Raw genomic sequence first — 11,256 nt, 5'->3', positions numbered from 1 at the left:
CTCCCTGAGGCTTTAATCCAGCGGATTTGGAATGGTTGTCGATACTTGAAAGATGATACCCAAGTTCCAGATCCTACGAAGGATGAGATAGATCCACGATATGCTAGATGGTTTGAGAAAAAATCTCGTGTGGATGATGTATCAGAACCCGATCCCAGAAGGCCCATAAAAAGGCCGCATGTTCAAGCCTTTGAGGATAAAATCCAAGAACGGCTGGCTTGGGGTGAAAAAGAAAAGGGGTACAAAGCGACTATTCATGCCTTAGAAAAAAGCCAGAGGAACCTCAATTTTGAGAAAGACTTACAAGCACAGGAAGCAGAAGGTGAAAAGAAGATTCTGATTTGCGAGAATAAAACTCTCCATGCGCAGCTTCAACAGATGAAGAAAGCCTCTGAAGCACTAGTAAGAAGTTGGAAAGATCAGAGAATCATTGCCAATCTGATAGAAAAAATGCAAGATTATGACTCCATCTTGACAAAGACTGAAAAGGCGTTAGACAAAGCTAAAGAAAAAACCATACAGTTAAATGAGGAGGCCAGATCTAGTAAGGAATGCCAAGTAATGAGATTTGAAGAAGAAATAGCTCAATTCGAGAGAGAGAAGGACCATTGGATGCATTCAGAAGCTCAACTCCATGCACAGTTGGAAGAAATGAGAAGGTATAATAGAGAACATCAACATGCAGATATTGACAAGGAGAGAGCACAGGCAAGAATCGATCAGGCGAGACTTCGGGCTCAATTGGAATCGGATTTAGATCGTGAGGGCCGCATAAGAGACATAGCCACCACTCGTCAATAGCAGTTACAAAACCAAGACCAGAATCTCCAGGACTTTAGAGCACAAATCCATGATTTGGCTGTTTACACCTCTCAAAGTTATGTGAACTGTCAAGGGATGGATTATGAGAGGTTTTTAGAGCATGCACCTACTTTTGCCCATCATCTTGTAATGGAATTAGAGAGGATGTACCGTACACTAGGGGGTCAGCCGGGTCAAGCCCCACCGTGAGCAGATGTTCCAGTGATTGAAAGCAAAAGATTGTGGAGTGAAGCATAGTCATAGTTGTTGCAACTTTTCATATAATAGTCATGTTTTAGCTTGAGTCCATGTTGAGTCTTTTAAACCATTTTCTTAAAGTGTTGTCCAAATGTAATGTCATTTCTGTCATTGTACTGTTTTGTTTGTTAAAATAAATAAAATAATAATTGTTTCCGCCAGAACTACGTACGATCTGATTCATGGGGGGACATGATACGTAGGCAATCTCTATAGGATTCGACCACCACTAAAAGGAAAAAGGGAAATAAAGAAGGATAGAATAAAGGAAGCTTAAAAGAAGGGGCACAATTATGAAAGTCCAGAATGACACACACAACCGAAGCAAATGCATGATAGAAAATAGTTAATTGCCTAGGTGTATTGCATCCCAACGTGTGATAGCATATGTGTTAAATTCTAAAAAAACTAACAAGTTTGTTGTTTTCCAGAGAATTCAAGCAGTTAGTTTATCTAGAGGATACTAGCACATTATCATTACCAACCCAGATCAAAAGGACCAATACCAAAAATCATGTCTATCCCGGACGTCAACACTAATGTTGAGGTGGAGGAGTTAGACGTCAATAAAATGAAGGAAGAGATGCTCAAACTTAAGCAACAGATGGCCGAAATATACCAGGCCTGGTCCAAAGGGCAATCACTGTCGTCTTACCCAACTAACCCAGCTTTTACCCCACCATTAGCTCAGTCTCAGGATCATCCCGCCACCGATCCAGGTTTTCCCATTTATCAACACTACCATGGCACTACTTCTCATATTCCACAAGCTCCACCACCAAAATAAATTCCATACCCTCATCCGCCAGTCACCCCTGTATTTGTGGCATCTCCGCCAGCTGCGCTCTATAGATCCTCGAGTGAACCGGTGTTCCAAGCTCAGGACAACCAGTACTACCCCCCGGATCCCACCTTCAAAGCTCCCGAAACCTACCCCTATGATCCACTTTCTGATCTCCCGAGAGAAGCCGAGAGACCAGCCAAAGATCCCGAACATGAAGAGATGTTTAGAAAAATGAAAAGCATTGAACAATCCTTCAGGGATATGAGAGGGCTAGGAGGTCAGGTAAGTGTAGCTTACAAAGACCTGTGTTTATTCCCAAATGTACAACTACCGGCAGGGTTCAAAATGCCCAAATTCGACTTGTACAACGGACACGGTGATTCAGTGGCTCATTTGAGAGGTTTTTGCAGTAAGATGAGAGGAGACGGAGGAAAAGATGAACTGCTAATGGCTTATTTTAGTCAAAGTTTGAGCGGATCAGCATTGGAATGGTACACCCGCCAAGATCACGGAAGATGGTACACATAGGATGATTTGGCACAAGCATTCGCTTGTCACTTCCAGTATAATCTTGAGATCATTCCAGACCGACTGTCCTTGACTAAACTAGAGAAGAAGCATAGTCAAAGCTTTAGAGAATACGGTTTTCGATGGAGGGAGCAAGCAGCAAGGGTACATCCCCCAATGAAAGAGAGCGAGATGGTTGATTACTTTTTGCAGGCTTTGGAGCCGATTTACTTTGGTCATTTGGTGTCCGCAATTGGCAAGTCTTTTAATGAGGCTGTAAAAATGGGAGGCATGGTCGAGGAGGGGCTTAAGTCCAACAAGATCATGAGTTATTCAGCAATCAAGACAACCACCCAGGCCATTCAAAATGGCACTGGGGTGTACTTGGAAAAAAGAAGAAAGAAGATGTTGCGACAGTTGAGTCCGGAGCCTGGTTCAGATCTAGAAGCCCATCACCCTACTATAACCAGGCCCGACCCTACCACCAAAATTACCCCCACACTCTATATAGCCCTCCACAGCACTACTACCCACCGCCAGATCCCCATTTTTCCGTTCATCATGCACAAACCTATACATAAACCCCGGCACACACACAATGGTGTGCGCTGCCTCCACAAAATCCATACCCAGCTTCACAAAACACATATCCACCCCCAAGAGCCTACAGAAATCCCCCCAGGACGGGTTTCCGACCAAACCAAGCCTTCAAGAATGAGAGGTTACAGAAGCAGAAGACTTTCACTCCACTGAGGGAATCATATACCAGTCTTTTCCACAGGTTGAGGCAGTTGGGCATGCTGAATCCAATTGAGCCTAAAATGCCAAATCCCCCTCCTAGAAATCTTGACCACTCGGTGAGTTGTAAGTACTGTTCAGGGGCCCCGGGGCATGATATAGAGAAGTGTTGGAAACTGAAAACAGCTGTGCAAGAGCTTATTGATACTCATAGGATCGAGGTTCAGGCCCCAGAAGCACCAAATATCAATCAGAATCCACTGCCAGCTCATCATGAGACCCGTATGATTGAGTTGATACACAAAGGAGGGGAGCCCAGGAATCCCTCGCAGACGGTAATGATGATCCGTTCCAGCGAAACTAGCTCAAAGGAAGAGGTAACTAGTGGGAAATCAGTGGTCCAGTTAAAAGGGGTAGACAATAAGCCAGCTGTGGTAGCCGAGAAAGGGTCGTCAAGCATTGTTGTAGTGAAACCAGAGAAAGCTAAAGTAGTAGTGACAGGGGTTGCAAGTAAACCTGTTGTGGTCGTGAAGGGTGCTCGCACAGAGCCTGTTATTATAAAACCAGTAACTCAGCTTCCAGGATCAATAGCAAGGCTGTTCCTTGGAATTATGAACGGGTAACAGTGATTTACAAAGGGAAAGAAATCAAAAAAGAAGTTTGTGAAGCACAAGGTTTGACTCGCTCAAGAAGGTGTTTCACTCCCCGAGGAGTTAAGAAGAGCTAAAGATAATCCAACGCCGGTAAAGAAAGCTGTAACTAAAGAAGAGGCAGAGGAATTTTTGAGGAAAATAAAAAGTGCATGACTATTCTGTTGTAGAGCAGTTGAGGAAAACGCCCGCTCAGATCTCATTGCTCTCATTGCTAATCCATTCAGATGAGCACCGTCAGTCGTTGATGAAAATCTTGACTGAGGCCCATATCCCCGACAAGATCTCGGTAAACCATCTGGAAAAGATAGCCAGCAAGATTTTTGAAATAAACGGAGTCACTTTTTCCGATGATGAATTGCCCGTAGAGGGTACTGAGCATAGCAAAGCCCTTTACCTTACAGTAAAATGTGAGGATTCCGTGGTTATTCGGGTATTGATTGACAATGGTTCAAGTGCGAACATTTGTCCTCTCTCCACTCTAAGCAAACTTAAAGTAGAAGATGAGGGGATCCATAAGAACAGTATCTGTGTACGGGGATTTGACGGCGGGGGCAAAGACTCCGTCGGGGACATAATGTTGGAGCTGACTATAGGTCCAATAGAATTCACAATAGAATTCCAAGTGCTAGATATAGCTGTTTCCTACAATTTGCTATTAGGGCGACCGTGGATTCACGCCGCTAAAGCAGTACCATCAACACTCCATCAGATGGTCAAGTTTGAATGGGACAGACATGAAATAGTTGTGCACGGCAAAGATAATTTGTGCGCTCATAGCAACACCATTGTGCCATTCATTGAAGTGGAAGATGACAAGGGACCATGGGTCTACCAAGTTTCTGACGCAATGTCAGTCGAGAAAGTTCCAGAAGGGAAATATATCCCAAATCCGAAGATAACTGCCGCATCAGTCATGGTAGCGTATGAAATGCTGAAGAATGGTTTTGTACCAGGAAAGGGTTTGGGATCAGCTCTGCAAGGCATCATACAGCCCGTGTCTCTTCCTGAAAACATGGGAACATTTGGTCTGGCATTCAACCCCACAGCCGCAGACATAAAAAGAGCCAGGAAATTGAAACAGAGGACATAGGTCCTTCTAAAGTCGGTCCCACGTCTTTCCAGATCATTTGTCAAGTCCGGTATGAGGAGTCGCCCAGTAACAGCAATTCCCAGTTCTGTGATTGATCCTGACAAGGAGTTAATTGAAATATTTGAGAAGTTGTTCGATAGTGTGAACATGGTGGAAATTGGAGAAGGTTCTAGCAACGCGGAAGTGCAATTTGTTGGGCCAAAAACAAAGCTTAATAATTGGAAGGCTACTCCTCTCCTTACTCGGAAGGAGTCTTAGTAGTTTGCTTTGATTTTCCTTTAAGTTTATATGGATTATTCCAGGGTTGTAATCCAGATTTCATTTTTTTTCAGTCTGTTAGATTGTGCAAACCTTGTTATCTTTTATCATTCAATGAAATACAATTTCCCTTTCTTCATCATTCCTGATGGTTTTCCTTTTTGTTTTCTTTTCTTTTCTATACAGTTCTTTTTACGTTGGTTCTAATGACATGGCATGCATAAGGAATCCTCAGCTTAGTCTTAAAAATCAATCTGATTCTGAAATATTAGTTCAAGAAGTAGATTGTGATTATGAATCAGAATACGATGATGAGGATGAAGCCTTCGAAGAGATTAGTAAGGAGTTAATTCACTTCGAAGAAAAACCCAAACCCAACCTGAATGATACGGAAGTCGTCAATTTAGGGGACATAGACAATGTCTGAGAGACTAAAATAAGTGTCCACCTCGAGCCAGAGATCCGGGAAGAGTTAATCAAAGCACTCATTGAGTACAAAGATGTTTTTGCATGGTCATATGACGACATGCCGGGTTTGAGCACTGATTTAATGGTCCACAAATTGCCTACTGATCCAGCATTCCCTCCCGTCAAGCAAAAGTTAAGGAAATTCAAAACTGATATGAGTGTGAAGATTAAAGAAGAAATTACCAAGCAGTTAGATGCAAAGGTTATTCGGGTCACTCGACATCCTGTTTGGTTGGCTAATGTCGTGCCTGTACCGAAAAAGGATGGCAAGATCAGAGTATGCATCGATTACCGCAATATCAACAAAGCAATTCCGAAGGATAACTTCCCACTACCCAATGTCCACATTTTGATCGATAATTGTGCCAAGCGTGAGATAGGATCTTTTGTGGATTGCTATGCCAGGTATCATCAGATTCTAATGGATGAAGAAGATGCAGAAAAGACGGCTTTCATCACGCCATGGGGGACTTATTGCTACAGGGTAATGCCATTTGGTTTGAAGAACGCTGGGGCAACTTACATGAGAGCCATGACTACCGTGTTTCATGATATGATACACAAGGAGATTGAGGTATACGTAGATGATGTGATCATAAAATCAAAGCGTCAGGCCAACCACGTTGGGGATTTGAGGAAATTCTTTCAGAGGCTTCGTAGGTACAACCTCAAACTTAACCCTGCCAAGTGTGCATTTGGTGTTCCATCCGGAAAGCTGTTGGGATTCATAGTCAGCCGGCGAGGCATCGAATTGGACCCATCAAAGATCAAAGCCATACAAGAATTGCCACCTACGAGGAACAAGACTGAAGTGATGAGTCTGTTAGGAAGGTTGAACTACATCAGCAGGTTTATTGCTCAGCTCACGACAACTTGTGAGCCTATTTTCAAGTTGCTGAAAAAGGACACTGCAATCAAGTGGACTGATGAGTGTCAAGAAGCATTCGACGAGATAAAGGGATACTTGTCTAACCCGCCTGTGTTGGTACCATCAGAACCAGGGAGACCTTTGATTCTTTACTTGACTGTCCTGGAAAATTTATTTGGTTGTGTACTAGGGCAGCATGACGTCACTGGCAGGAAAGAACAGGCCATCTACTATCTTAGCAAGAAGTTCATGGCTTATGAGGTTAAGTACACTCACCTGGAAAGGACATGTTGCGCCCTAACTTGGGTGGCACAGAAATTGAAACATTATTTGTCATCCTACACTACTTACCTCATTTCACGCTTGGATTCATTGAAGTATATCTTTCAAAAGCCTATGCCGACAGGAAGACTTGCGAAGTGGCAGATTTTGCTCACAGAGTTTGACATAATCTATGTGACTCGGACTGCGATGAAAGCCCAAGCATTGGCCGATCATTTGGCCGAGAACTCGGTCGATGAAGAGTATGAGTCATTGAGGACTTATTTTCCCGATGAAGAGGTAATGCATATTGATGAGCTAGAACAGGCCGAAAAACCAGGTTGGAAACTTTTCTTTGATGGGGCTGCTAACATGAAAGGAGTGGGAATAAGAGCCGTGCTTATTTCTGAAACAGGGCATCACTATCCTGTTATAGCTCAACTTCATTTTTATTGTACCAACAATATGGCTGAGTACGAAGCATGCATTTTGGGTTTAAGGCTATCTGCAGACATGGGTGTCCAGGAAGTCTTGGTCTTGGGAGACTCGGATCTTCTGGTACACCAAATTCAAGGAGAATGGGAAACACGAGATTTGAAGCTCATACCATGCCGACAATGTTTGCATGATCTTTGTCAACAATTTTGATCAGTGGAGTTTAGGCATATTCCTAGGGTCCATAATGAGGTCGCCGATGCTTCGGCTACCCTAGTTCAATGTTACACCATCCGGACAAAGCATATGTCGATCATTTACACATTCAAGTACGAGATCACCATGCTTATTGCAACATGATTAAAGAAGAACTTGATGGCGAACCATGGTTCCATAATATCAAGGAGTACATCAGAATGGGGATATATCCAATACAAGCCACGGGGGATCAGAAGAGAACAATTCGACGGTTGGCAAGTGGATTCTTTTTAAGTGGAGGAGTTTTGTATAAAAGAACACCAGACCTTGGATTGTTAAGATGCATAGATGCTAGACAAGCTACGGTTGTCATGTCCGAAGTACATTCAGGAGTTTGCGGACCACATATGAGCGGGTATGTGCTGGAAAAGAAAATTCTCCGGGCAGGTTATTATTGGCTCACCATGGAGCGAGATTGTATTAGCTTTGTGCGCAAATGTCATCAGTGCCATATACACGGAGATTTGATTCATTCCCCACCATCGGAGTTGCATACGATGTCGGCGCCATGGCCCTTCGTTGCTTGGGGCATGGATATCATTGGACCAATCGAGCCAGCAGCGTCCAATGGGCGTGGATTCATTCTGGTAGACATTGATTATTTCACCAAGTGGGTTGAGGCCAAAACTTTCAAGTCTGTAACCAAGAAAGCAGTGGTCGATTTTGTTCATTCAAATATCATATGTAAATTTGGAATCCCAAAGGTGATCATCACGGATAATGGTGCGAATCTTAACAGCAATTTGATGAAAGAAGTATGTCAATAATTTAAGATTGCACACCGCAATTCCACCCCATATCGTCCCAAGGTGAATGGAGCAGTTGAGGCAGCCAACAAAAACATAAAGAAGATACTTCGGAAAATGGTAGAAGGTTCCAGGCAATGGCATGAAAAATTACCATTTGCGTTGCTAGGTTATCGCACTACTATCCGTACTTCAGTAGGTGCAACTCCTTATTTGTTGGTATATGGAACTGAAGCAGTGATACCTGCGGAAGTTGAGATCTCGTCCCTTCAGATTGTCGCTGAGGCTGAAATTGATGATAGTGAGTGGGTCAAAACTCGTTTGGAGCAGTTGAGCTTGATTGATGAAAAAAGATTGGCAGCAGTGTGTCATGGCCAGTTATATCAAAAGAGAATGGCAAGAGCATACAACAAAAAGGTACGTCCCCGGAAGTTTGAAGTGGGCCAGCAGGTGCTGAAACGTGTCCTTCCACATCAGGCTGAGGCAAAAGGCAAGTTCGCCCCGAATTGGCAAGTGTCATTCATTGTAACCAGAGTATTGTCCAATGGTGCTTTATGTTTAACAGATACGAAGGAAAATGCATAGACATGGCTATCAATTCTGATGCAGTAAAAAGATATTATGTATGATTTCTTTGTTATAATTGTTGATTGTTTGTATTTGGCATTATTTCGAAGATTGAAATGACGAAGGCAATTTGTTCTGCTATCTAAACATTCTACCCTTTGTTTCCCCTTTTGAGCCTTATTTATTTCTTTCATACCCCTCTTTTGGAATCAATAACAAAAAAGAGAGAAAAAGAAAGAAAAGAAAAAAAAAAAGGAAATGAAAAAGTATAACAACAAGGAAATTCAGGTGTGAACTATGTTTGACCTGATTCCTGTTAAGGATACATAGGCAGCTTTACGGCTCGGTCATAGTAAAATGAAAGTCAAAAGATCCCCAAGCAAGAAACTGGGGCAGAGGTTGTATTTGTAATAAGAAATGTGATTCCAAAAATTGTAATTTTAAACCCATGTTAAATTGTTTTGAACCTTTGATGCCCTTTCTTTCTAACCCCATCCAAAAGCCCATATTACGATCCAAAGAAAGACCTTCTGATTAGTCTTCAAGGGATGCCAAGTCGAGCAAATAGAGGTGATTCATATCGGGGTAACACTCTGGTCCAAGCAAGAAAAGTAATGAAAATGAGAGAGTCTTATCGGTGAAAACCCTCATGGGCACCATAAGGCGACGAAAGCTGAGAGAAATGAAAATGAGAGAGTCTTATCGGTGAAAACCCTCATGGGCACCATCAGGCGACAAGGAATTGAGGAATCAACAAATGAGAGAGGTTTGTCGGTGAAAGCCCTTCAGGGCACTGCAAGTCGAACAAGATCCGTAAAAGTTGGCGGAAAGTAAATTGGGTTGTGGAACATCTTGGAGCACAAAGTAAAACAATTGGAAGAGAGATTGGATAAATAGACTGGGCTGATTAATCCAAATGCATACCATAATCATTGGTGCCAGTGACTCCACTCAGATAAGTTTTTTTTCCTATCTCCAACCATCATCCAACTTTGGATTTTCTTCTTTATTCTTAACTCCCAAAATTATTGCATTTCATTGCTGTTAATTTTTTCAAGTTTAGCCTTGTTTCAACAAATAAGAAGGAATTTCAAAGCTTGCTACCAGTTTCAAAATTGCACAAAGCAAAATGCGGCTAGGACATGCCGGAGATAATATGATGAAAAGTGGTACATGGGGTGTAAGCAAAGGTTAAATCGGTAGAATGGCCCAGGAATGTCGTAAGAGATATACGAGTTCAGATAGAAAGGTCGGAAGTGGAGAACCACATTTGGGAATCCTGCAGTTAAGGATCAGTCAGAAGGTCAAAACAATCCTTCGACCATGTTCATGACAGTCGGAATGAAGCAAAGCCTAGCAAAGAGAAAACCACCCCTAGCGAGAATGCCATAACTAACCACCACGTTTTAAACTGACCAGATTTTCTTTTATTTGAAACAGGGGCAAAGATGGCATTTGTTTCAGGAAGCGCCCTGTAAAGAAGACAAGTACCATGCAGGTTTGATCGCAGAATTCTCAGGACCCTCCTAGAAAATGGTACTTAGATTAAAATTCAAAATCATCATGAGTAGCGGAATTTGGCATAAATGCACCATAGAGGATTATAAGTGGAGCTCCAAAGTTTGTATGTTTGAGATACACTTTGGACATTACCCCATGAGAGCAAAGATTCTGACTTCTCTTCTTTCCCAGTTTAATGATTATGATTTTCTGCTTCCTCAACTTTTTCCCCAAGCAGAAACACCATCTTTTTTCACCTTTTCCCCAATTTAATCGGAAATTCTCAGGACCCTCCTGGAAAATGGGACCTAGTTTAAAATTTAAAACAGTCATGAGTAGTAAAATCTAGCATAAATGTATCTCAAGGAATAAGATGGTTTAATGTTCGCATGTTTAAGATATGATTCAATCAGGAATTTTTAAGACCCTCCTGAATAATGGGACCTAGCTTTGAGATCTCCATTGGATAACAAAATTTAGCATAAGACAGACCTTCAGTAGATATGATTTAGCTTTAAAATTTTTATTTAATTAAGAGTTGTCAGGACCCCCCCTGAATAAGGGGACCTAGCTTTCAAATTCTTAGTAATATTTGGTAATATGATTCAGTTTAACACTCACAGATGCGCCCAACTACCAAACTGGGGCAGAAAATTTTCTTTTGTTTTGTCTATTTTTGTTGAAGTCAGGTGCCCCTCTGAAGAACAGGGAGAATAACATAGATGTAAAGATAAGAGTGTAACCAAGCACTAGCAGTCAGGCGTCCACCTAGAGAACAAGGAACAACAGTTGAAGTATCAGCAATTAGGCGTCCATCTGGAGAACAAGGAACAACAATTGAAGTATCAACAATCAGGCGTCCACCTGGAGAACAAGGAACAACAGTTGAAGTATCAACAATTAGGCGTCCACCTGGAGAACAAGGAACAACAGTTGAAGTATCAGCAATCAGACGACCACCTGGAGAACAAGGAACAACAGTTGAAGTATTAGCGATCAGGCGTCCACCTGGAGAACAAGGAGAAACAGTTCGAGTTTCAGCAATCAGGAGCCCACCTGGAGAA

At 42.3% G+C, this 11,256-nt stretch overlaps 1 protein-coding gene across 1 annotated transcript; it reads left to right on the top strand.

Annotated features, from left to right (window-relative positions):
• Window positions 1–3,426: 3,426 nt before the first annotated feature.
• On the top strand, window positions 3,427–10,222 carry LOC138888184 (uncharacterized). Its single transcript, XM_070170001.1, has 3 exons — window positions 3,427–3,598; window positions 3,966–4,429; window positions 10,133–10,222. The coding sequence occupies exons 1-3, from the start codon at window positions 3,427–3,429 to the stop codon at window positions 10,220–10,222; spliced, it is 726 nt and encodes a 241-aa protein (XP_070026102.1).
• Window positions 10,223–11,256: the final 1,034 nt, after the last annotated feature.

Source organism: Nicotiana sylvestris, chromosome 3, assembly GCF_000393655.2.
Source record: "Nicotiana sylvestris chromosome 3, ASM39365v2, whole genome shotgun sequence".
Classification (NCBI taxonomy): Eukaryota; Viridiplantae; Streptophyta; class Magnoliopsida; order Solanales; family Solanaceae; genus Nicotiana; species Nicotiana sylvestris.
This window is presented reverse-complemented; position numbering and strand designations above follow the sequence as displayed.